This window comes from Centroberyx affinis, unplaced genomic scaffold, assembly GCF_046629955.1.
Source record: "Centroberyx affinis isolate AG114_WGS23_722 - 3 ecotype Tasmania unplaced genomic scaffold, CSIRO-AGI_Caff_v1 ptg000076l_1, whole genome shotgun sequence".
In the NCBI taxonomy this organism is placed as follows: Eukaryota; Metazoa; Chordata; class Actinopteri; order Beryciformes; family Berycidae; genus Centroberyx; species Centroberyx affinis.
In genome coordinates this window covers 606,353-633,956 of record NW_027278785.1, presented here as the reverse complement: position 1 = coordinate 633,956, position 27,604 = coordinate 606,353, and the positions used below count along the sequence as shown (strand labels likewise).

The 27,604-nt window shown below is 44.6% G+C and overlaps 1 protein-coding gene across 2 annotated transcripts in view; it reads left to right on the top strand.

Moving 5' to 3' along the window:
• schip1 (schwannomin interacting protein 1) overlaps nucleotides 1-25,459 on the top strand; it is a 38,517-nt gene extending 13,058 nt beyond the window's left edge. The window contains exons 1-7 of one of the 2 annotated variants that reach the window (XM_071521108.1): nucleotides 5,013-5,323; nucleotides 18,588-18,706; nucleotides 20,213-20,330; nucleotides 21,076-21,273; nucleotides 23,322-23,445; nucleotides 24,293-24,386; nucleotides 24,559-25,459. In XM_071521108.1, the coding sequence (XP_071377209.1) occupies nucleotides 5,294-5,323; nucleotides 18,588-18,706; nucleotides 20,213-20,330; nucleotides 21,076-21,273; nucleotides 23,322-23,445; nucleotides 24,293-24,386; nucleotides 24,559-24,613 (738 nt within the window). In that variant the 5' untranslated portion in view covers nucleotides 5,013-5,293 and the 3' untranslated portion in view covers nucleotides 24,614-25,459. Of the gene's footprint in view, nucleotides 1-5,012; nucleotides 5,324-18,587; nucleotides 18,707-20,212; nucleotides 20,331-21,075; nucleotides 21,274-23,321; nucleotides 23,446-24,292; nucleotides 24,387-24,558 lie in introns of those variants that run through there. The other variant, XM_071521100.1, reaches the window with a different exon arrangement.
• The last annotated feature ends 2,145 nt before the right edge of the window (nucleotides 25,460-27,604 follow it).

Genomic DNA, 27,604 nt, shown 5'->3' with positions numbered 1-27,604 from the left:
GTAGAGAGAGAGAGGCTTTATGTTTTCCAAGCAGTGAAGGATTTTAAACTCCTATCCGTCACCTCTCCTGTCTCCTGTCGGATGAATAAAGGGTTGAGTCAGACACACACACAGTGGCCCATGTTTGTGTTGTGTGTGTGTCTGTGTGTACTTGTGTGCATGCGTGTGTGTTCATTTGGGTGGAGCTGCACAGGGCGGGTGAAATATTGTGCTTCTCTGTGCTCGATTACAGAGCATGTGTTTGGATGTGTGTGAGAGGGAGAGAGGTGGGTTGTGGACTGGGTCTGTTCATACCAGGCTAAAAATACAGGGCATGTTCAAAGCACATGTACAAACACACACACACGCACACAGAAACACTAACAAACTAAGTTTATTTTTTCTCCCTGTTTCTCACTCTCTCTCATCTAATCTGTTATTCTATCCACTGTGTATTTGTGGTTGTGTGTGTGTGAGAGAGAGAGAGAGAGAGAGAGGAAGGAAGAGAGAGAGACTTCGTGCCAGGTCATGCAGAGAGCTTCATCTGTTGCTGTAGAGGAGATCAGAGGAGAGAGCAGCCACTCTCATCTCCTCCCATACCCATAAAACCAAAATACCCATTAGATTAAAGTCAGCTCTCCACTGCATTCTCATTTAATATGATTTTCTTCTTGATTCCCCTTATTTTCCAGGGTCATCTAGACAACATGAACATACAAAAATTGTATCATGCCCTTTTCTGTCCTGTATGGTTTGATTTGATTTTGGCTCCAAAGTGATAGCAAATCTGGTCCTCATGAATCCCATTTGGCCAACCATGTAACCGTAGTCATCATCCAATGACTAAATCATCCTCAACTTGTTATTGATGATGACTCTCAACCCCTATTTCATAACGGATTGTGTCCTATCACTTGCATAATTGGTCGTCATTTAGTTATTTAAATTCATTATATTTCCGGTGTGACGCAATTTAAAAATGTGAAACAAGCACATATTAATATAGCCTGGTCACAGCATGCTCCATCTTTCTGCCACCAACAGTAGATATTCACTGCACACAGTCCTCATTAGAACAACCACTGGTGGCTGATCAAGAGTGAGCACATGCACAAACACACACACACACACACACACACACACACACACACACACACACACACATACACACACTCCTTGGCCTTCCACATCAGTTCCTCCCTGTCAGAGAGAGCTCATTACCGCCAGAATCTGGCCCTCACACTGAGCCAACCTGCTTTGCTATGCAGTGTTTTTACACTGGCACAAAATGTCAGCTCACTAAAAGCATCTGCGCTCCCCTTATCATGCTGAGAGAGAGAGAGAGGGAGAGAGGCAGAAAGAGAGAGGGAAGTGAAGGAGAAAGATGGAGAAAAGCGGTGAAAAGAAAGCAAATGTTGTTAGAGTGAAAGGCAAGAGAGAAATAAGTAGAGCGGGTGGGGGGGGGGGTGTAGATGGCAGGGAGGTTTAAAAGAGAGAGGGCAAGCTGTTTGTCAAAGAGAGGGAGGAAGCTTCACAGCGTGACTGAGTTGCATGTATTTTCCATTAGCTGTATGGAGTGTTATGGCGCATTATTTACCACCTATCACTTCAAGCTCTCTCTCCATCCCTCTGTTTGCAGTTGAACCAACAACTATGTAGCTCGCTCCGTGATCAGGGACTCATGATTAAGTATTCATTATTTCTGTTTGCATCTATAAATATATCCGCACAGCAGAGTTAAATGCACAGAGCGTCACATGAATGATGTTTTGATGTGCAGGATAAGAGGAGGATGAGAGGAGAGGAGCCGCTCCAGTACTCTTTGTACAATACATCACACCCACACAGCGAGAGTGATACACATCACAGCAATCTCTCCGACTCTGTACAGGCAGAAATTATATACTACTGTGTAAATACAGCATGAAAACTTGCATACAGCACATTCAAATACCTCTGCTTCTTCTCATATATAATTTGTTTTCCCAACATACTTTCACCCTCAAACAGTCACTATTTGCAGAAACATGGCCAGTATTATCTTCCCTTCGTTCAACTCTCAGATTTACACAACTCAGCTCAGAGGAAGATCTCATAATGTGACCAGAGTGTGGGAGTCTAGACTGTGGTCTGCCTGTCTGTCTGTCTGCCTGTCTTTCTTTCTGCCTGTCTGTCTGTCTGCCTGTTTGTCTCTCCAGTTGATAATCTTTGTCCTGAATCTAATCTGTGCTGATTTGGGCCGCTGATTCCTACCGTTAGATAATCACAGTGGCGAGGTTTTTGTTGTCTGTGTCTGATGTTTTTTTATGTGGAAGAACAAAGAACGTTTGAGATGAATCATTTTTTGGATGAAAGAAAGAATGTTTTCTCATAGAATGATTGCTATGCTAGGTGGCTGGTGCTGAAAGATATTGACCAAAAATCTAATTCAGATTATTTGACAGAATATTGCAATTGTGATTCATATCATCACAAATTGTACTTGTCATAGATTTTATAGAACTTTAAAATTGTTTAAAGAAAAGTGATTTTGTTAAAAAAAAAAGTAGATGTCAGTGTGCAGGATTTACTGAGTTTGAGTATGATGAAAGGTTTCCACCAATATTGTACTTGATTTATGGACTAAAGATTACCTACAGCACTAAAACACCTTGTTCAGAAATCCATTTTATTGTGATTTAGATTTTTTTAAATTATTAATTGTTTAGCTCTAGTTGGAGCACATAACATCATTTGAGCATCAGGGGTTACAACATGCTGTACACTGTGCTCTCTGGGTGTCAGATAGTGTTTTCTATTTTAGTGCAGACAAAGAAGTGCAGTCTCGGCGTCCACCTGTGCCATGAGTCAGATTGTAACCTTGACAACCGTGTGAAGGTCAGCGGGGAGTGGAAGTGTCTTCTAACTGACTGCTGCCATGGCGATGGAGGAGAGAAGGGGGTTGCTGGGGCTTCTCATATCAAAGCGTGGCGCACGGATTTTGTACATCAAAGTTTCTCTGCTCCTGTGTGTGTGTGTGTGTGTGTGTGTGTGTGTGTGTGTGTGTGTGTGTGCACTTGCCTGGGTTAATGCATGCATTAGAGGGAGAAAGTCAGTGATGCATTAGTATTCAATAAGCAAGAAGCATCAGACTTCAGGGTCTTTGAAGCTGTGAAAACCTTAATGCTGGGACCAGGAGGTGTGAACATCGACTAAATACTACAGCGTATTGGTTTCACTTTTGATCTGGTCAACTCATGAAGCCTACAGAACCACTGAGAGAAATCCAGTTTGACTCTACTGTATAGATAACACTATAGTTTATTTTCCTCCAAGATCCAACAGCCTCTATATCAAATTACTGTTCTCCATGTACATCCACATCCAAAGTGCTGGTCAACAGGCTGATTCAGATGTGGTTGAACAGTGCAGTCCAGCAAATGTCCGTAGGTAATTTATTCTCATATTTAGTCTTAAAAACTTATTTGTGAAAATGTGATAATTCTACTTGTTTCCAGTGCAGTTTCACTTTTTCTGGTATCAAGAAAATGACACGTGATTCAAGGAAATTGTTGCAATAAGTTGATTTACCTCATTGGCAGATTTTTTGTTTGTTAATAATAAGATTTTAAGACTCAATACTATATTAAATGACTTGGATATGGATATTTTTGCTGTGTAACTTCACCGTCCCCCCCCCCCCCCCCCCCCCCCCCCCCTTACTGCCTGTAAATTCAGTTTCCCTAGGTATCTCCCAAGGTAAGAAAAACAACTTTATCTGTATCGTAGGTCAATGCCATGCACATGTTATTAGATTCAAGGTTAGTGTCACGGAATAGGCACCGGTCCAGTCTGGCCCCACGGGCACGAAGCCGGAGGCCAGACCAAAGCCAGCCATGTGCAAACCTGAGCAGAGAGATCACAACAGTGAGCTCATCGATCCACTTCCAGGTCATTAAATCCAAGAGTGGGCTTATCGGGAAAAGCAGCGTCACCCAACGGAGATCAATAGCAGATAGAGAGATCTGACCAGAGAGGAGGGATGGGTTGAAAGGAGGTGTGTGGACCTCACCAGAAAGGACAAAAATAAAAGCTGAAACAGCTGCATGATTTAATTGTAACAGGATGTCACATTCTCCACATTCTTGTGCAAAGCTGTTCCAGAGCTGATAGTGCAGCAAAACAGAGACTTGTCTGAATGCAGTAGATGTTGGATAAAAACCAAACGAGCTATGGTCTGCAGACATGTCAGACGTTACGATGCATTAAGGATGTTTACATCTCTATGAGCTCAAAAATGACGGACAGATCAGGGAACAAAGACATAAAGAGGTGGGCGGATGGCAGGATGGAGGGAGGGATGGAGAGGTGGAAAGGGGAGAGATTATCCTGGTAGGGTGGCCCGCCTGTGGATTATAGACCGGCCATCTGCCACTATGGGATTATAATCCTACAGAGAGACAGGCACAGAAAGAGGGGAGCTGGACATGCCATGTAATGCCCACACATACTTTTACACAATGAGGCCAGTAATGCTTTGGATAAAAGAAATAATCAAATAAAATGTGGTTTTAAATGTAAAGACACAAAGCTCTACCTGTCTAGGCCACAGGCAAAAAAATGACAGCAAATGATCTTTTTATATTAAGTAAGAGTTACTGCAGAATGGAACAGTGTGACTAGGGATAGAGTTTGAAAAAGACGAGAGTCACTGCTCTGCCCTTTTCTCGTCCCCACTGTGTCTCTCTCTCTCTCTCTCTCTCTCTCTCTCTGGCATGACTCTACCTCAGTGCTCTTGCTCTGTGAAACAGCAGATTCCCCCCAACACACTGTCCTTTCTCCCTGTTGGCCAATTCTGCCTGCGCTCAGCCCACCAGCCCCTCCCCCTTTTCCATCGGAGCCAGACAGAGAGAGAGAGGCGGCCCGGGAATGTGCTCTCCCTTTCACTGGTTCCCCCCTCCCTCTCCCTCCCTCTCTCTCTCTCTCTCATTCTCACACCCCTCCTCCGGTCTCTCACTCCCCTCCCTCTCTCGGCTTTGGGGAAGAAGCAATCAGACCCTGCCCGATCTCTCTGACAAACAGACAAACCGAAAGACAAGCAGAAAAGAGAGAGATAGAAAGAGGAGGGTAAAGACAGAACTGACTGGCAAGGTAGAGAGAAGCGGCAGCAGTGTTGATCGATCGGGTCGGATCGAGGACTGGGCGGGATCTGGACCCCTCCTCTCCTCTCCTGTCCTCCCTGGGAATACCGCTGCAGGGTGGGAATCCTATCCCACTCCGTCTCTCTCTCCCGTTCCTCCAGCTGAGCCAGCTCCGCTCTAGGATGCTGTGAAGGATGGTCCACCAGGAAAACTGTTCTTACCAGGTAACACAGAGCTCCCAGGGCTAGATTACATGCACACACTGTGTACCAGTGTAATTGCCAATTTGAGTAAATATTGTGATATGGATTAATGGTGTAGTGGTTCCAAGCAGATGTTGATTTTGGCTTTAGCTTCACACGCTTCAGCGGATGTGTGTATCTTGTGTTTAATCCGTTCACTCACAATTTTCTTTATCATAAAGCTTTGAATGTCATATTGAAACTAGGGCATTGTTGCATGGTGCAAGACTTGTGTGTCATCGCTGACAGACCTGTGTAGGAGTATTGATGTGTCTTTTCTGATACGTGATTGTGTTGTGAATCTGATGGCTGGCCGGTTGCTAAGAGAGCACTTGACTCAGGGGAATAATGTCCTACCTCCTCCCCTCCACCGTCCCCTCGGCCCAGCCTCATCAATCCATGTCAAGGAGGGACGAGGTGTGTCTGTGTGCTTGGATGTAATTGTAAGTTTATGTTGTCATGATTGAACTGTGTGTGTGTGTGTTTGTTCTGTGCTGTGAGTATGTGTGTAATGAAACAGAATTTAAATGTAAATGTTAGCTGGGAGCGGTGTGCGTGTGTGTGTGTGTATGAGAGAGAGTGAGTGTGTGTTTCTGGTAGGACGTGACAGAAGTGTCCCAGTTTATTTAATGAGGAATGGGAGGAATGGAGCAGTTGTGATTAAAGGAGAGCAGTGCATCCCAGCTTCACATACGCTCTTCTCTAACCAGCACTGCTTGGGAGGAAAGTCTGCAATGCAGTGAAGATAGAGAGTGGGGAAGAGCAGAGAGGAAGATGAAAGGCAAAAGAGATGAGTTGAAGCTAGAGGAGGGAGGTTTTGAAGGGGAGAGATGGAGTGTTTTTGACAGACAGGGGGAGGCAGGTGTAGAACCAAGGGGTGATGTGTGTTGAGGATGCGGGAAAAGCTACAGAGCAAGTGATGAGAAAGAAAGAGAAAACACAGTATATGGTTCTAAGGAGATGGGTGGGCCTTGTGAGTGTAGTGTAGGTGGTTTATGACCATGCACCATGAAATTCAGAAGTCCAAATACTGTCCTCCAACCATGAGGGCATCCGTCCACTTGGGTTTTAATGGAAGAGTATAGTAGTCCTGCTGAAGGACTTCAGGTTGAATGCTAACACTTGCCATTGCTTACCCTACCAGCATTATCAGTGTTTATTAAAGCTGATCCCTTGTCAGTTCAGTATACATCCTTTTAATGCTTGAGATTAAGCCTGGTAAGGGGTAAGCAGCCCTCAGATCTCTGGTTAGGGATGTTTGCTATTGAAAATCAGCAAACAGACTCACATCATCTAACGTGACATATGTTATAATCTCACATGGGGTGTACATATTTCTGTGTGTGTGTGTGTGTGTGTGTGTGTGTGTGTGTGCATTTGAGTATATGTGGGTGAGGGAATAGTTGTGCCATGGGATAAAGATTTCCTGCCATGTTTACTGGTAGATGAAAGCTAGATGGAGCGATAAAAAGACGGCAGGATAGAGAGGATCAGCAGAAGAAGAACAGAGAAAAGCGAAGCCAAGGGGCGAGCGGAGAGACGGCAGATGAAAGACGGAGATGAAACAGTAACAGGAGAAATATAGACAACACAGGCAGGAGGGAGAGGTTAAAAGAGCTTTCTGAGGCAATGGGTTGAGATGATACATGACAACCAATAGGGAGAATGAAAAAGAAATATACATCAGTTACATCTAGAGAGAGTAAATAGAGGGGGATGTAGAAAAAAAGTTGAGTGAAAGGGGGGGGTGCAGTAATATACGGTGAGAAAGCGGGAACGCAAGGAACCTATAAGCAGATAGGGGAAAGAGAGATAGAGCGAATAAGAGAAAGAATGAGAGAGCGGTGAGCGGAACAGAGGGTTCAGGCTCTGATAACAGCGACTCTCTAGAGGCCCCTCAATTAGACTGGTAACCTGGCAACCGGCGGGCAGACAGCGCCCCTCACACACACACACACACACACACACACACACACACACACACAACACACTGAGGGATGGAAAGGGGGGAAAGAGATCAGGGGAAAGAATGGAGGAATAGAGGAGACACGATAGATGAGAGGGAAGGAATAAGAGGTTTAAAAGGGTAATGAAATAGACATGGGGCAAATGGATAAAGGGAAAAAGAGGGAGGTAGAGAGACGGGGTGGAGGAGGGGTAGGCAGTGTGTTGTCCCCATATCTCTCTACGTCTCCCGGGACAGTCTGTGTCTTGGGGCAGTCTCTGTTTTGATGTCAGTGTTGTTGTTTTCCTCTGCTTGAATTAAGGTGTGGCCTTCATCTCCCTCTCTTTGGGCTGTTGATGTGTAATGTTGCTGGAGGCCAGTTGGAAGAGGAGAGAAGAGAGAGAAGAGGGAAAGGAACGGAAACAGGGAAACAACAACCATCCTTCTCTGTTGTTCTTTTACCTAATAACCTCTGCCTCCACTCAGTGTCAAAAACCATTAGCCAATTAGGTCACAGGCTGACCCTGGGATAACCAATAAGGTGACCATTTGACCCACAGTCAACCAATAAGAGCCATCAATTTTGTCCCTGTTGGGAACTGTAGATAGATAATATAGGATAAGATAAGATTGCATCTTGGGAAAATTCGGGATAATAATACACACCTCCATAAAAAGGAGAAAAAAAATTGTCTGATCATTACATCAAATTAACAAGAAGTACCAGTCAGTCTACTACAGTAATCTCCCTCATTTTAATACCGCACGTAATTTCAAGGTAGTGAGCTTAAACCGTGCTGTTTTTCAATGTATTTCTTTAGACGCCCAGGTCTCAGTGTGTCATCCTGTTCCCAGATTCTCTTGTAAATCTATAAATCTGGTGTGTCTGTGTTGCTGTCGGCAGCAGCAGTACCAGCAGGGTGAAGGGTGATGGTGAGATTTATTTGCTTGGCCGTGCTGTGTCATCCTGGGCCTTAGGAATACTGTCAGCTTGCCAAGGCCCCGGGAGCTCTGATTGAATCATGTTGTATAGTATGTGTGTGTGTGTGTGTGTGTGTGAGAGAGAGAGAGAGAGAGAGAGAATATGTGTGCTTGTGTGTCTGCAAGTGAATGTATGTTATGCATATGTGTCTACAAGTGCATGCAATATTTCAAGCTGGAATGGCAGAGAGAGCTCCACTATTATGCCAGTGTAACAGTATCTGTGGTGTGGCCGGATGAATTATTAATAAGGAGTAGCAGTACAGTAGAGTAGCAGTCGAGTAGATACCACTATGTAGAGAGGAACATTTCCTGCATCAGATGGATAAAGAACAGCGTCTATTACCCACGCACACACACGCTCACACAGATAAAAGTATGTCATCACACATTTCTGTGTCACATAAGTATAATTTGCCAAAACTTCAGCCTCTCTCAAACATGGCCTCTATGATGCAACTCTGTGTGTGTGTGTGCATGTGTGTTGAGTTAGAGGACTTCCCAATGGGCCACCCCATGCTCCTTTCACAGCCCAATTTGTTTGGAACACAGAGCATTGCCATGGAGAAATTCTTGCCACGTTGCTATGGCAGCAGCCCCCGTTCTTTTCCTCCTCTTCCCAAAATAAGAACAGATCAGAGTCTTCAGTGTTCCTTTCATGTGTGTCAGTAACTGTGCTGTGGTGTGGTAATGTCACATACGCACATGCATGTGCACCACATGAATGTGCCCGTTTGCGCAAACACGCAAACACAAAGAGCCAAACTAATAAAAACAAGCACATACTCACAAATGTAGGTGCATTCATTTCAAACATATGCACACTCACTCATACACACACTGTGCCATTGGACTTGGATTCCAGGCTTACAGGAGGTGCCAGGAACCCTCTCTCCCACAGTCACCCTCTGTTCACTTGGAACAATAGGCCGTTCTCTCTCTCTCTCTCTCTCTCTCTCTCTCTCTCTCTCTCTCTCTCAGCTGACCCAACAGTTAAGCTACTGCCTACATCAGAGACATTAACCTGTGTGTATTGTGTGTGTGTGTGTGTGTGTGTGTGTGTGTGTGTGTGTGTGTGTGTGTGTGTGTGTGTGTGTGTGTGTGCCTACATCTGAAACATTCATTTGAAATTATCCTCCACAAAGAAGACTTTGCCCTTGAACTGTGATTAAAGCAATGGTTGTGTGCACATTTATATCGATGTGTGTGTGTGTGTTTATGGATTCCCCTTGCCTGCTCCTCTTCCAGTTACGATCCTTCCCAGGTTATAGCCCCCCCCCCAATCCCCTGTCCTGTTTGAATCAGCAGTGACTTCACCTCCAGTATGAAGTCAGCCTCAGTAATGAACCAGAGAACCAGAGGGGCCGACTCTGCCCCGCCCTTTAGCCCCAAACAGGCCTCTCTCTCTGGGTACGTACGACCCACACCAGGGGTTGTGTGTGCGGATGTTTGCGTGTTTAGATCTATTGATGTGAGTGTGTGTGTGTCTGTGTGTGTGTGATGCCTGTATTGTCCCCAGCAGCAGTCCAGTGTGGGTGGATTCAGGAGACAGCCAGATAATTCATTCTGCTCTACCCATAATCCTTAGGGATCAACACTGAATCAAACCCACTTCCTATTTTCGCATTCAGCTCCTCTGTGTGTTTGTGTGTGTGTGTGTGTGTGTGTGTGTGTGTAAGAGAGAGAGAGAGAGAGAGAGAGAGAGGCTTGCATGTTCAGATGTGCTTTGATGTTATCATGCAGTTGCATTATTCCACAAGTGTTTGCATCTCAAAGTTCTTCAAAGGGAGTTCACACTGTTTAATGCTGCCACGCTGAAGCTCATATTGTTAGTCTACTCTTCTCTCTCACTCTCTCTCAGCAGAGGAATAGATGAGTGTGACTCATCTATTCCTCATTCATCAATATCACTCTGTATTCTCTGCCCTCTCCTCTTTCTACCTTCATCTCTCTGGTACTCCATTTGTCCTTGGCTGGCTATTTTATTTCTTATCTGATATCCCTTTCTTCCCGTTATATCGCCGACTCTTGAGTATGATTCATCCTCTGAATCAGTCCACAGGTGAACGTATACTTCAAAGGGAGAAAAAACAAGACAAAACTGATGCTAAAGCTCAATTTACACCAGTTTAGAAGGCCAAGGAAAAAGACCTATGTATTTCTCTGAGGCTTACTAAGAGCACCATCTTTTCAGTTCAGTATGAATTTACTTCCACTAACAGGTCAAATTTCATTCATACTATGTTCCACCTCCACCCACACACACACACCTACACTACCACCATATTATAGACAACAATCAATATATATATATAATTGATACAGTAATGAAGTAGAAAAATACCACAACATTGATAATAAATAACTTTTGCAGTTGCTGTTATCAGAGCCTGAACCCTCTGTTCCGCTCACCGCTCTCTCATTCTTTCTCTTATTCGCTCTATCTCTCTTTCCCCTATAACTCAAGCAGAAATAAACTTTACATAGATATTCACTGCCAATTACTGCTTGTATAACTATATACATTAATATGCATATGTTCAAACCCATAGCACCATCCTGAAAATGTATGTGAACCCCTATTTTGGTGTATATGGTAATGGTTTTACAGTTCTGAGCTATGTCTACCATTTTCCTATATAAATGACCAGTTGATGGTGTGTGTGTGCGTGCGTGCGTGCGTGCGTGCGTGCGTGCGTGCGTGCGTGCGTGCGTGCGTGCGTGCGTGCGTGTGTGTGAGAAGCAATGTTACTCTGCAGCCATATGTGGATATCATTTTCTGTCTGGGCGGCTATGACAAATACATGAGTCATGGGTCGATAACGTCTCGCAAAGATGAGATCATTACACACCGTGGAGAGCTCAGATTGAAAATGTAACTTACTAATACAAGGCACATGAAATTTGTGTGTAGGTGGATATGTGTGTGTGAGCGAGTGTGTGTGTGTGTGTATGTTTGTGTGCCAGACTAACCATTGTGCTCTGTCAGGGTTTATTTAGCTGGCCAGGCCAGGGGGCTGCTGGCTGTGAAGTCCAGACAGGACACTATTTTTACCTTAGCAGGAAGGGAGCACACTACCCCCTCTGTTACATACAAACTCATACTTTCACATTCATTCTCCTTCAAATATGCAGGCTAATCTACACTTTCACGTCATTCTCTCTTTCACACACAATACACACATGAGAGAGATGCAAGCTGTTGTAGGTAAGAGGTTTGAGGACTTAGGAAGCTTCAAAAGGAAAATTTCAAGGAGGACCCATAGATGAGAGAGAGGGTGAAATAAAGATAGACAGCGAGCAATAGAGTCCAGGAGATATGCCAAGAGGCTCAGGAGACATTTAAACACACACACACACACACACACATGCGCCAGCACAACAGCACACACACACTCACAAGTACACTGGCCCACACACTATGACTGACCCATGGCTGAGGTGTCTCTTTCCAAACTGGTTGAGAGCAGCTGCTGTCCTCACGTCAGGGTGTGAAAACGGAAAAAACACCAGAGAAGCGCACGCTCTCTCTCTCTCCCCCTCTCTCTCTCTCTCTCTCACACTCTCTCTCTCTCTCTCGCTCTCCCTGGCTCTGAGAGGCCGCCCTGGCCAGAGGGTGGAAGGTAGGGAGGGTCTAAAGGGGCCTTACCTCCGACCATTGTGCTTTCACAGTCCTGCGGGAGAGGCAGAAAGTGTAGGAGAGAGACAGTGTTAGTCATAGCGCACTGCTGGGAGGCAGAGAGGCTAGAAAGAGAGACAGTGTCACAACATGTAGGAGAGAGAGAGGCGTAGACTTTATGTTATCGTCTCTGACCATGACTGGATGAGTTGGCTGTGAATCTGATGCGTACTGAATGGACTCCAACCTCAGGAGTCGGACTGGACTAACTCACTAACTGAGGAGTAGGGAGGAAAAGAGTAGGAAGAGAGGGAGGGAGGGAGGGAGGGAGGGATGAGGGAGGCGCTGGATAGCATGGACTGTGGTGGAATGGATGATGTCATCAGGCAAGCCTCCGGCCTCTACGTCACAGATGACTACAAAGAGGTAAAGGACAGTGTGTGTGTGTGTGTGTGTGTGTGTGTGTGTGTTTGTGTGTGTTTGTATGTGTGTGCTACCATGCTTGGAACCCCCGCTTGGCTTACGTATATTTAAAATGGAAAGATTGTGTAAGAAGTGAGAGGGAGGTGGAATATTTTAGGTGAAACATCACACTGCGTTTGCTTCGATGGTATGCTGTACTGATGAGTGTTCGCACACACACACACACACCCATTTACACTTAGTACTGCTCCATAGTGCATGCCCCTAATATGGCTTTATTTGGGTGTGTTTGTAGCTATGTGTCCCAACCTAGGGATCGTGACTGACGTAGTGCTTGGAGTGGGTATTAAAATGCTTAGATATTCGGGGCAATGACATAATGGGCAAGTGGGATTTTTCCATTCAGTCCAAACCACATCCCTCCTCTGAATATTTGCCCACAAATTCATAGTGAGGCATTCTCTCGTGCTTACACATGCATACAGCACAGGGAAACAGAGGGAAAGAAAGCTTGAATGTCACTCGGAGACCCATTGTCCTGTCCAAACCCACTTCATGCTCCTCACCTCTCCTCCCTCCCTTTGTCTTTCTCTCCCCCTCCGGTTTTCCCTTTTCCCACCATCACCCTCCCCCTCTTCTTTCTATCGCCGACCCCCCCACCCCACCCTACCCCACCCCAACCTACCCCACCCCAACCCGCCACCCCTTGCTGAGTCGGTCTCTCTCCAGGCTGAGTGACAGGAGCAGCCCTGCATTGACCTGTGGTTGAACTATATGAGGGGTCAGAGGTCAAGTCCCTTATCTGGGATGGAATGTAGCACTGCCTAGACAGCCAGGTCTCAGATAGCACACTGAGAGAAGAGGGCTGTCAAACACACACACACACACAATTTTAGCCTTCACAGACTTGACGTGAACTAGGTGCGTGTGTGTACACTGTAAGTTGATATACTAACACTATAGGCTACATTTATGGAAAAAAAGCCTACCAGGACATCCACCTGCATGAAAGAATGTAGACCGAAAAACTATTCAGCACAGTCAAAACATACACACACTCACACACATCCACACACAGAGAGAAGACACAGTGACCTTGTTTCTCTGTTAGTGAAGCTATGAGCTCAGCAGCAGTTCTCAGTCACGGCTGGAAAACACATCAGAGTGAAGCTGTCCTCTGTTTGGACTTCCAACACCACACACAGATGGCAGGTCAGCACACATGCATGCACACACACACACACACACACAAACACACTTATAGCCATACTTATAAACACCTCTCTGAACACTTTTGTGTAACAGTCTGAACCTTATTCAGCTGCACTACAATGCCATGCTTTTCAGTGAAAAACACTGAAATAGACACATACCGTGCGCTCACGAGACCCGGTGTGTGTGTGTGTGTGTGTGTGTCTGTGTGTGTGTGCGTGTGAACAGTAGGTTCTTGTCTCCAACCGGGGAGTGAGGTCTCCACTACCAACCCCTCCTGTCGGCCAGTGAAAAGCCTCCATTGTGCAGAATGAGGGAGAGCTGTGAGGGAGGAATGGAGGGAAACGGGAGAGAGGGGAAAGAAATATTGGTAGATGAAGGGGGCGATATTTTTGAAAGGACAGTCTACTCCCCTAAGCATATGCTTTCTTTATTTAGAGACAGTAGGAAGGCAAAAATGGAAGGGGGGGGGGTTAGCAGGCCCTAGCAGGATTCAGTCTCAGACCAGCAGGGATACATGTCTTATGTCTCACTATGCCATTTCTGGGTGCATAGAGCCAGCAATTTGAGGGAGAGAGAAGGAAGATGCCCTTTCAAAGCACAGATTATTAAATTCATCTCCCTTTTCAATTATAGATTTCCAGGGAAAATGTGAAGACTCAAAACAAGCACCCTGCCCTCCGTCCCCGTTGCTAAATCACCCTCTAGGCATGTGGATGAATGGGTGTAGTGCAGAGTAGAGGAGAGAAGAAAATGTCTTTATCAATGAGGGGTTTTCAGCTGCGGAAATTGCTTGGTGAATTTGAGGAAAAACACAAATTAGCCCAATTGTGTTTCTCCCAATCTAATTTGGACAGTGACAGCAATGGTGCTCAAGGCCAGGAAATGAAGGCGCTGGTTAGGACTGTCACTCACTCACTCACACACACACACACACACACACACACACGCAAAAAGCTCAAAGCGATCTGGGATGTGAAGAGCAGCCACAATGATGTAGAATGGTTTAAGGATTGTTTGTTTGGGGAGGAAGGAGACAGACAGACTCCCTGAGACCAATGTTTAATGACAGAGGCAGGGAGGTTTAAGAGAGGACTTAGAAAGTAGAAAAAGAGGATAAAGAACAAAACAATTAAAGAGATAGAGGGATAGAAGTGTATAGGTGATAAGAGAGATCTGTAGGAAAGGAAGAGAGGTAGCAGGGGATATTTACTGTCCATTCACAGCTCCAGCTCTATGTGGTGTATTCGACACCTCCTTGAGTGGTTTATGGGACTGCCATGATGAGATTTCTACTGTTTGTGCTTCAACCACACACAGCCCAAACACCTAATCACACACACACACACACACACACATAACACAAACATGCTGTATAACAGATAATGTTTATACAAGACAGGAAGTTGTCTTGACAGGCAGGTGTGAGATGTAGAGGTGTCTTGGTTGATACCTTGCTGATGATCCAAGGGCAGGTTTGTGATACTCCTGAAGCCAGAGTTTTGACTCGTAGCAGTTTAAGAGTTACTCTACTATGTTGTGTAGGAGTTGTGATTTCAGCTATGTAATTCGATCATGATGCACCGGTCAGGTTTTCTGGGGCCGATTCCAGCCGATCACCAATCTAATTGTCAATTGAAATGATGCATTTTACTCAGACTTTCTAACAATGGCAAACCATGTAAATGTGCACAGCAAGCATAAAAGATAAAATTCAAGTACTGTTTTTAACTGTTTTTAGCTGGCCTATCAATGTGTAAATCATAGGTTTTATCCAAACATAGTTATTATATGTTATTTTGTGCTTGATGACTGGGTGATTACCCGCCTATTGCCACTGGCAGCACATGAAAAGTTTTTCATTTCAAGTCATTGCGGCAGCATAGGCTCTGCCTTCTGTCCAATATATTAAACTGTTTCTAGTCTATGATTATAGGCTTTGACATTCAAAACACAACATCAGAAATTAACTGTCAATGCCAAATACATGGCATGCCTATGCTACTAACGTTCTGCTGAATGCTGCAAATTGGCTCATACGTTTTATGGTGTACATCCGGCCGCTTTCCTAATCCAGCAGTTTGATTTAGTTATTTATTTTGTGATTGAGCAGTTGAAACACCGCCCAAATCATGTTTATTTGGACGATATTACGCAAAGGTTGAAACAAGCCTTCCACAGTCAGCACACAACCCTCCGGAGAAAAAGTGTGTGTGGTCTCTTGTTAGGAAAGTGTTTTGTAACTGAGTAGTAAAGCTCAGTTAGGGATGTTGATGTGGATCATGGGTTACTCAGTATTCTAATGCAAAATCTCCTCTGGGCCTTTCTAAAGTTGAACTATTTCAAACCACCTGCACTTCAGGCTGCCCCCACCTTCTGTTTTACCGCCCTGACCACACATGAGGGGAACAAACAGTTAACAATGCCCAGTCAACCACCAGCCCCTTGCTGGTCAGACTGGGAGCAGCCACTCAGTGCAGTAACTTGACTGGCAGTGTGTCAGTTGTGTTGTGGTCAGGTTTGTATGAATGATGTGCATGCACATAAATGTGTATGAGCGGGCTGCGCTCCACAACACAGGCTGCTGTTGAGCCTGTGGAGCAATGAATTGGAACTCTCAAGTGTGTTCAACTTGACTCCCCAGGCTCTCTTGTCAAACACACACACACACTCACACACAAACACACACACACACACAATGGAGCAGTGCCAATCCCACCCCTCTACATGCCAGTGTGTGTGCTGGCAGTGCCAAGTGCGTCTTGCGGGCTCTTGTGTGGAGTGGGATTATGGTAATTTGTCCTTGGTGAAGGCACTCTCACCAAAGCCAGCACGCAATCGTCAGGAGAGACAGGCAGAGAGAGGAACGGAGGGAGCGAGGGAGTTGAGATGGAGAGAGAAAATGAGTGGGAGAGAGCTGAAGGTGTAATGAAGAGACTGGGGGAGGTAAGAATGGAATGAGCTGGAGAGAGGTAGGATGTGTGGAGAATGAGCGAGAGCTGAGGCAGACAGAGGGAGGTGGAGGTGGAAAGAGATGACTGGAATTGGGGATAATGAGAGAGAGAGAGAGCAAGGAAAAGGGTTGGTGAGGCTGAATCAGGTGAATAAAGAAAAGATGAGGATGTGAGGAAGGGAGGTAGATGAGAATGGGGGGGGGGGGGGGAGTACATGAAAAGACAGGGTTAAGTGGAAGAGAGCGATAACAGGAGGGAGAGGTCCAGAAAGGAAGGGATTGAGGTTACACTCCAGCTCAAGGCCATCAGCATCTCTTTCCCTCTCATCACCTTCTCTCCCAAGCTCTCGCTCTCTTTCTGAAAACCTCCTCCTCTCCCCCCTCTTTTCTAAACCTTTACTCTCCCCCTCTCCTTCAGTCTGAAAGGCCTGCCATTTTCTTTTCTGTGTGTGAGAGAAGGGGAGGAGCACTCCAGCATTAGGCTGGCTGACTGTGTGTGTGACAGACTGAAAGCCTATTGTGTTCTTCTCTCAGCGGGACAGAGAGAGGGTCAATATTTCCCCCAAACATCCTCTCAAAGACCCCCTATCCATGGAAAGGCTTTCCTAAGCCACAACGACTGAAGGCCTAGGCCTATAGAGAGCACACTACAAAAATATAGCCTTCCATGTTTGTGTGTGACAGTAGTACGTGTGAGAAGTGCTTCAGGACAAGAGAGCAATTTAACTCTTCTATCTTTTTGATGAGAGCAAATGTGTGTGTGTCTGTGTGTGTTTGCCAGATGTGTGTGTGGAGGCCTGTGTGACGCTCATTAGTTACGTGCACCTCAGTGGGATGTGTTTACCTGCTCTCGGCCCAGACGAGGCGTCCTGTGGGGATGAGTGTGTGTGAACGTGTGAAGCGCTGCCAAGGCTGGAGCAGCGCTGAGTTAGGAATTCTGGATTAGGGACAGGCCAAGTGAGTGCTACAGCACTGGAAAACTGGAATACTGGGATTCTTAAAGATTTAGACATGTATGAAACAGGTGTTAGAGGGTTTTTTCCCTTTGGATTTTGCCATAAATATACTACATGCTCATTCCTATAGGAGTAGGCTTACTCTGTGTGTGTGTGCGTGTGTGTGTGTGTGTGTGCGTGTGTTTGAGGTACTGGAGCTCTCTCTGGTTGTTCACAGTAGTAGAACAGTAGCACCACCTCCTGGTGAATGTTGGCATTGTCAACATGCTACTTCAATATTTCACACTCTTTCTTTTCAGTCCATGAGCTGACTCCACACTTTGTGTTCGCGCTCGTTAAGATGACACTGAACCTCTTACTGCAAATTAAGCCGCTGCTGCTGCTATTAATACACTTGTGCCCATTATTAGGAGCGCCAGAATATACCACAGTGGTGGAAAGGGTCCTTGAATGTCCTACTCAAGTAGAAGTGCTGTTACATTGCTGGTATTTGAAGTAGAAGTAAATGTACTGGTGAAACAATCTACTTAAGTGAAAGTAAAAAGTAGCTAATTTAAAATGTACTCAGAGTGACTGAGTTACTTTTTAGAAAAGAGAACACTGTTACATGTGATTTTTCCCATGCAATTCTAAAAGGCAGAGAGAGAGAAGGCAGAGAGAGTTCAAACTCGATTCTTTTTAATTAGAAAATTAAATTACAAAATAAAGTGCATAAACAAAATGCACTTTTTCTCGCTGTGAATGGCTCCACAATTGGCCAATTTACGATGACCCAGTGTCTGATGCTTATGGAGAGCTGAGAAAAATTTGTACTCTGTAATGGATATGATTTAAAAGTGGAGCTAAGTACAATACTTTAGTAAAAACATACATGAAAAGTAGAAAAGAAAATGAAAAGGATGTAAAAGTCAAAAAAGTACAAGTACGCAAAAAGGATACTCAATTACAGTAATGTGAGTAAATGTAATTAGTTACTTCAACCCTGTTATACTTACATATCTATCAAGTACAGAAGGCACTGAATCCATACCAGCTCGAGGGTTGTTGCTCTGCCCTGACCTCTGACCTCCCTCTGACGGGGACAAATTGCTCTTTCAGGAATCAAGTCCAAAAGATAATGGAAAGTGTAACCTTAACTTGTTTGTCTTCTGTTGCAGGCCCAAAAGAATGAGAGGGAGTCTATTAGGCAGAAGCTGGCCCTGGGCAGTTTCTTTGACGATGGGCCGGGCATCTATACCAGCTGCAGCAAGAGTGGCAAGCCAAGCCTGTCCTCACGGTAAGACCTGGCCTCCATTACATTACCACTTCCTTCCTAAACAAACGTGCGAGTGGCTACTGACAAACACACGGCTTTGATTTCCTTCTTGTAACTTCACCAGTTGTTGAAGAAGCAAGCAACACACAGTTCAGTTTGTGCTGTTGTTGCTGTTAAATCTGTGTTTACTGGGTTTCCTACATACAATGAAAGCAGTAATTAAAATTCAAAAGAACATGTATATTAGTTATACGCAAAAACTAAGATAAAAATGAAAGGGAGTAAAGCTCACAGCACTCTGTTTAGATCCATGTCTGCTGTAATGTTTACCTGTGAAGAATAACGTCACCTCAGAAAGTGATGGACAGAGAGGAAGAGAGAATGACAGGAAGGCAGAGAGGATTTGTGCAGGGTGGATGGGCAAGGCTTCATAATCAGCCCATGTGGGTCTCACTTCCCAAAAGGCACAGACACACACACACACACACACGCACATTACTGTACCTTACTGGAACTAGTTCTAAAAACACTCCAGTGCTCTTTGTATTCCTGTGATCTGAATCATGTGCATTTCTTAATGTTTTAGCAACAGGTTGATGACTGACTTGTGATGATAAATACCACATTGACCATTAAGGGGAAATTGTCAGATGACAAGTGCATGGTATACTTGTCGGGGGAGGCTAGTCATAAACCTATGATCCTACCTACCTATATGTTTGAGCTGCAATCCTCATGCTATGTCAGCTGCTTGTCGTCAAGAAAAGTTTGTGAACACTTTAGCAGCTCCCACGATCTGGATACAGGGCGCTGTTTGATGCTACCTCTCCTGAAAAAAAAACAATCGACCACTCAGGTCTGATTCAGTCAGGACTGATTGGATCTATGCTGTGTAATCGATCACCTCTGTTTGTAATTACTGCATTGAATAAGCAGAATATTGATCCACAGTGGGTTGGATCCACATCTAGCAGTATTCTGCTCCTCTGTGTCCCAAAACACCCCCCCTCCGTCCCAGGCAGATTGGATCAGACCTACCAGAGGCATCCTCCTGGATCGATCCATATTGAAGGCAAAAGGGGAGATGATTAGAAACACAAGCCCTCATTAAATCTATCCTAGGCCAGTGCTATGCTCTGGAGAAAGCTGGAGGTGGGGTCAGGACGCTGGATGTGTCTGAAGATTTTCCTTTTGCTTTGGCGTCTCTGTAACACATGGTATAGTAAACATATAGTACATACACACACACATACTATTTGCTGGGCACAGCACTCTATATGCATTATCAAGGCAAAGCACTCTGTTGAACTCTTCCCAGGTCATTTGTATTAGCAGCAGTGGTTGGCTCTGGTCCTAGTCAATTACTGCAGAAACAGCTAATGGTGAACTAACTTGACTCTATCCGCATTTATGCTAATACTAACTCTCTGTTTCCGTCTCTCTCTCTCTCTCTCTCTCTCTCTCTCTCTTTCTCTCTCTCTCCCTCTGTCTCTCTCCCTCTGTCTCTCTCTCTCTCTCTATTCCCAGGCTGCAGAGCGGGATGAACCTACAGATCTGTTTTGTCAATGACAGCGGCAGCGACAAGGACAGCGATGCAGACGACAGCAAGACAGAGACCAGTCTGGACACACCTCTGTCTCCCATGGTATACACATGACTGACACACACACGTGTTCACACACAAACTCACACACAGTGGCATTTTCTCCAAGAATGCAGGAAGGAAAGAAAGAGACCTTAAGCCTGGAAATGGTATACAGGATTCACAGAATATGAATGAGTCAAAGTGTAAATTAAGTTGAGTTAAATGAGAAATGTGTGTGAGATCAAGATTGTGATAGAGAGAGAACAAGAAAGAAAGCGAGAGAATGGGGGGAGATATTCATTATGATTCAGAGAGATAGCTGTCGGTTAGTGGGTGTATGAAACTCTTTGCTCACGTTTTCTGGCCCGTTAACCAATCCACTGGCAGCAAATGAGAGGTGAATTGGAATACGCTCGCTATGGCTACGGATGACTGGCCACATTAACCTCCTGTCAGCCCGAGACACATTTAACAGAAAGAGGGAGAGAGAGAGAGTTATCATCCCTTTACATGTTTATCCTTGCTCTCCTCGGGTCCCGGTCTATGTAGGATGACGCTCCAGTCAGTGTATAAAATCAACATGTGAAAATACCAAGACCACGTTGACATTAATCTTCTGACTTTGGTCTTTCTTATCCTTCCCTCCTTTACCTCTGCTTCCACCTCCCTTTATTAAACCCCTCTCTCCTCTTCTGTGTTTCTCCCTCATTTCCTGTGCTGCTCACTCTCTCCATCACATATCATCCCCCCCTCCCCCACCCCCCCTTGTCCTTTCTCCCTCCATCCCACCACCACCTCCCTGCAGTCCAAGCAGAGTTCGTCCTACTCGGACAGGGACACCACAGAGGAGGACTCGGAGTCTCTGGAGGACATGGACTTCCTGAGTCGACAGAAGAAGCTGCAGGCGGAGGCCAAGCTGGCGCTGGCTATGGCCAAGCCCATGGCCAAGATGCAGGTGGAGGTGGAGAAACAGAATCGCAAGAAGTCTCCAGTGGCCGACCTGGTCAGTACCAGAGCTCTACTGCTGCCTTTGCACTGTCAGATTGTTTAAATGGAAAATTTTAAATTGTTTAAATGGAAAAGAACAGGAGCAGACTATAAGATGACTTAGCAAGTCCTATGGATGTTGTGATGATGTCACAGGTGCCACTCCCTATCCTCCTCCCTCCCCTCTCTTCCTCTACGCCCATTAGGAGGAAGGAAGGCGGTGACGACCGTGTTCATCATTATTTCATCCATTTTTATCTGCCTCACTGCCTCTTCAACAGCATACACACACACACACAGCCTTACAGACTTAATACACAGACTTATACACACTATATCTCCACCTGGACTGGCAGGCAGAACCGTTTACTTATTCAGAGCAGAGAGGGGGAGGCTCGGCCAGGCCCATCTATAATTCATATGTTGGAAAGCATTGACTTAGGTGTTTAGGGATGTAGCAGTGCTCAGCAGTCAGAAGACATCACTATCACATCAGGACACAACACAAGGCCAAGATTAAGATTGCATTAAGACAAGGGCGGCCCAGACTGTCCATAACACCAGAGATCTATTAAACTGTATTCCTCCCTCAAACAATCATTCTACCATTACGGCATTGCCAGTTAGTTTAATTCAGTTGCAAGTAAATTGGACTGTCCTACCAGTTTGTCAAGGGCAAAGATTGGGAATTTGGCCAGCACACTAAGCCTGTTATATGCCTGCGAGTGTGTATGCTTTCCTAAGTCTGTACGAACAGAATCAATGAGGGAGATGTGTGTGTGTGTGTGTGTGTGTGTGAGATAGAAAGAGAGAGAGACAGAGAGAGAGAAGGTCAGAGAGAGAGAGATGTGGTGAGAGGGTGAGAAATGTGGAATCACATGAGCTACACACTCTTAATTCAGAGAGGAGTGTACTTCCTCATTCTAATCATATGTTGAGTCATTAACCAATACTGGCACTGAATGCCTGGAGGGTAGTTTGTGTTCTAACCAGGTCGATGGTATGATCAATCTGCCACAGAAACTCAAGGCAGTCAGCAGACCAGCCTGTTGAGTCAGGACTAACACCAACCTTAGCTCTCTCATCGCCCACGCACATTGCTTTGGTCATTTTGTCTCTCTGTGTCACACTCACCCGTCACTGTCTTCTGTGCCTGCTGAAACTGTGACACATGACAGAGTGGAATCTCTATAGCACAGTTGCCTCACTGCCAATGCGAAAGTGAAATAGTGGTGAGAAACTAAGCGAGAGAACCAGCCAGGCACCCACACACACACTCTTAACGCATACAGTGGCACACACACACACGTTTTCTCACCTACGGTTTGTCAAGACATGGGATGGAAGATGGAGGGAGCGAGAAAATGGGTGTTAGAAGGAAAGAGAAAGAATGAAGACTGGATGGATTTTCAAGGAGCGTGGGAGGGGTGGAGGAAGGAAAAAGTCTGGTAAACAAAGAGCACATTCTTTGTCATTGTGTGTGCCTGAAAAAGCCCACGATGCTTTGTGATTCTCTGTGATTCTCTGTGTTGCTTCACTCTGGGTTGACATCAGACCATAGAGCAACTGTTGGATGGAGAACGCGCACACACACACGGCAGAAGCAAGGGAGAAATACAAATTCAATTTGAAAAACATTGCAATGTATGTACAGGGATCACATAAACCGCAAACACACTAAACAAAGGCTAGAATATTAAAAGAAAAGTTAAAAGTGCTGCTTGGAATCATATTTGTTTGTGGCAAAGAAACTTTGCTTTTTCGGATAGATTCAAACTCTGGAACAATATGAGTTTGGTCCTTTGTGGCCAAAAATCTGGGGAACTCCATTACAGTATAATGTACACTGTTCACATGGTTCGGCTCGCGCCGGACCATGTGAACAGTGTACATTATACAGTGAATGCACACAGTGGGCACTCAGGCAAAGGAGTGGCAATACTGACCTCTGCTGGAGAGTTTAAACTTCACACTGTCACCAGGTTTGTCAATTGTTCATTGTATAAAACATCATGTCTATCGCTGTATGTTTAAGTACCTGTGTCTCTGTGTGTTTACTGGCAGCTTCCTCATATGCCTCACATCAGTGAGTGTCTAATGAAGAGAAGCCTGAAGCCCACAGACTTGAGAGACATGACCCTGGGACAGCTCCAGGTCATAGTCAACGACCTGCACTCCCAGATTGAGAGTGAGTTGAACACACACACACACGCACACACGCACACAGACATACACACACTTACACAGTCACTGACCTATACTTTCAGTCGCAGAAATGAGCAAGAGCCTAAATGGGGGAAAAACACTCACACATGCTAACCCCTACTCTTTGCAGTGGATGTGAAAGTACTTCTTTGTGTGAAAGTCTATTCATAGAACTATAACAGTTAACAGCTTCCCCAGAGCTTTTACTGTTACTGCTCTGCACAGATCATTGATCCTGGTACTGGGGGATGAACAATTTCACATCAGTGCTCCAAAATCCCCATGACTCCAGAATAACAACCTGCAAAACAGACTTTCCCTTCAAAATCTCACTAGCTGATGTTTCATATTCTCTGGCATAGCTAACGAATAGGACCAATAGTTGGAACTTGTGCCAATACACCACCACTGACAGTATTTTCTTCCTACATGTGTGATGTGAAAACAAGCACATCAATGCTGTGTTGTCCTATTGATAAAAATGTTTTTTTTTAATGGCAGCATATCATACTTTTATAACAATCCTCAAACTAAGAGTGTGAGATTTGGTCATTTTAAGCTATCAAATATTGGGCTTTCACGTTTTATTGACTTAAAGTAATGTCCATCAGTGGGGGTCACAATAGAATACATGTTATGGCCGACCATGGTCATCAAGACATCTAGAGTATTAACATACTGTATTTATGATGTTGAAAAACTACTTATAGACACCTTCCCTCATGGTCTTTCTCTAATTTCCAATTCTTTCCAAGCTCAAACATAGTGTTAACCTCTCTCTAGCCTGACATTGTTCTCATATCATTCCCTCACTGTCCTCTGTCCTCCAGGTCTGAATGAGGAGCTAGTACAGCTGCTGCTGATCCGGGATGAACTACACATGGAGCAAGACGCCATGCTGGTTGACATAGAAGACCTCACCAGGTAAGGAAGGACTTACTCTCTGTCTCTCTGCCTCGGACGTTATTCTTTCCCTCATCTGGTATACTGTACTTTTTCCCAGATATTTTCCACATGAAATAAAGAGCCCCGCTGTAAAGAACAGCTGTACGTCTCTCACACCAGTCTCACCGGCTGTTCTCTCTCTCTTCCTCAGGCATGCTGAGAGCCAGCAGAAACATATGGCCGCCGAGAAGACCCCATCCAAATGAGATGCTCTGCCCCGCACCGCTCCACCCAGCCCACCCTGCCCAAGCCAAACTAAGCCCCTGCTCCACCCTTGTCCAAACCAGACTCCCCCCTCCACCTCTCCACCCAAATCCTGCCCGCTTGTCCCATGTTTTTTGCTCCTTGCTGCGTCCCCCTGTCCCCTTGTCTACCCTCCTGTCCAACCTACTGATTCCAGTGGTGGCAGCAGCACAGAAGAAGGCCACCCCCCCCCCCCCACCACCACCACCCCTTTTCATTTGCTTCTGTGGTTTATCCCAGTGCTAAGGACGGAGGAGCACTTCCTGCTTCCTGGGAGAAGAGGAAACTGATTGTGTGTTGTCATGGATACTGTCCCCAGCTTCCTGTGCAGTGATCGGCCTTGCTTCGCTACTGTTTCTTTTTAACTTTCTACATTCGCCACTAAATTATAACTGTCAAATGCAAAAATTGTGGGAAAAAATAAAATAATAGTGAAAAATTTAGTAGAAAGTCAGTCATGAGAAAAAAAGAAACATTGTATAAAAAAACTATGAAAAACTAACTTCTTCAGACCATTTTAAGTTGGACGGTAATTTTCAAGTATTTCAAAGTCAACCTCTTTTTATTCTGCACAAATGGTAGTTTTCAACTGAGAAATGTTTATTTGAAGGTGCTAAAAGAGTGTAAAGGAAACATGCCTGCCTTGTAGTGGAGTCGTAGCTTTTGGTAATACGTTCACTCTAATTGCTCTTCAACATTTTGTGAATGTTGATTTTCTGACACGAGTCATTTTAAATGAATAAGTGTGTTAATATCGTTTTCATCCTATTGTATTCAGAAACTTTATTTGAGGGAAGAAATGTTTATGTACAGATATGTAAAATAAAGAATAAACTTTGTTTCATATATCGTTTGGTTTGTTGTGCAGTTTGTTCAGTCTGTACGGTTGGTATTGGTGCAGAGAGACTACGTATGAATACAAGTGTGCCCACAGAGACAAGGTTAGCCTTTCAAATGAACTTCCTTTTTCTGATGAACTGATGACCTGATGATTCTCTAACCAAACTCACTAAACTAACTCAAAATATGAAACATTATTGTGTATGACTCACCTCTCTTTCACTCCTTGCCTCATCCCCTCTCATCGAGGTTGGCAGAGCAGCGCAAGAAAGACTTTAATGCTGTAATGGGAACTTCACATTAATTAGGGCACCCCCTTTCAAATGAGCATTAGAAACTCCTTTTAATGTGAAAAGTGACAACATGGGGCCTCCCCCTTCACTAATGAGTAAGTACCATCATAGGTAAATGTATAATGAATGGTCACTTGGTGATTGTGCTTTGTAATAGCTCTACATGGACAGAAATGATAATGTTGATTCTGTATGACTGAAAGGTTTTGTGATGAATGAATGATGTTGTTTTTCAAGAAATATACAATAGGCAAACTAGAAGAAGTCTCTCTGGGCGGGTCAGTTATCAGAACAGTTATTTACGGACTGATTGTGTGTTTCGCACTTTGGCCGCTCTGTGGTGAAGCCAGGACAGGAAACTCCTCTCAACCGCTTGCTCACCGCTGCAGTATCAGGTGGTGCACTTCCTTTCAAAAGGGAGCTGAGCACAACAAAGGGAATGTATGTTTTTTTCCCCCCTGAAAACAGAGACTGGAAGGTGTAGGGAGAGAGTGAATCCATGCTGTACGCTTTGATTTAATTTGCAAATCCTACATAGTTCATGCATGAACACATGCCTGCATTACATGACATAGCCTAATTCTCCTGGCATGGGATTGTGCTGGGAAACATTTGATCACTAACGCAGGTTGTTCACCTCAACCAAGAAAACGGACCAAAGTGTGTCCACAGACAGTCAAGCGGTTAAGTCCTCGCCTCTGGAAGCACTTGTGTACCCCTACTGTCCTGGGATCTTTCCTGCATCTGCCTCACTGTCTAAATAAAAGAAAAAATATACCAACAATGAGCAGACTACCCGCTTTTCTTTTAAAAAGGAACAAAAGTGCATGTTGTGTCCCAATTCAAACAATGTCAACATTGTTGAGGCTTCTGTCATTCTGGCACAGTTCTACCAATACATTAATTCCTAAAACTGACCAAGGATCCTGTTATGCAAATTTGTAAGCAAGATAGGTAATATTTGAGTATGATGGTGTTGGTTCTCATAGATGCTCTTTCAAAGCAAAGACCATTATCAAGTAGTATTACATGTCAAGACCCCTCCCCTCCCTGTGTTGGGGTATCCTGTATGGTCACTACAACTACACAGGAATTTTGGAAATTTGAAACGAAAAATCACCTTAACATTCCTATAGGGACTTGGTGTGTGTGTGTGTGTGTGTGTGTGTGTGTGTGTGTGTGTGTGTGTGTGTGTGTGCGTGTGTGTGTGTGTGGTGCTCAATAGTAAGATTACAGTGACCTTAACGTACTTCATGGATTTTTTTTTATCTCCTATGGCAATTGTTCTCAAAGTGGCGTCTGCAGTAAAATGTAGTAAAATGAGGTAGGCCTATAGTTTGATTTCACTATAATCCAGTTCACTAGAAATTGTCCCAATTAGACAATGTGTAAGAATGACTATTCTAATTATAGGTTTCACTCTCACCATTACTCTCTCCTCACATAGGCTACTGTATTGTAGACATTACGTTTGAGGTCTAACTGTATCACTGTGATAGGATATTCCCACAATATTCCATTTGGACTTTTGCTATGACATTTGTATAGTACCTTTCTAAAATTCAATGTTTTTTTCTTTAGGGCAAAGGCAGAAGAAAAGGAGGAAATCTAAACGCTTGGTATACAACCCTGTGCAACTAGACAAATAATGATCTATTCATTCCCTACAGTACTGCGTTAAGGATTATGGGAATGGGGATAATACCGCCATTTTTACGACTGAAAACTGAAACTGGTATTGAGCAAATGCAATTCAAAACAATAAAAGCATGCAAAACCGCAGCTTATCTGAAACCGTTTCGCCATTACATCACATTCTAA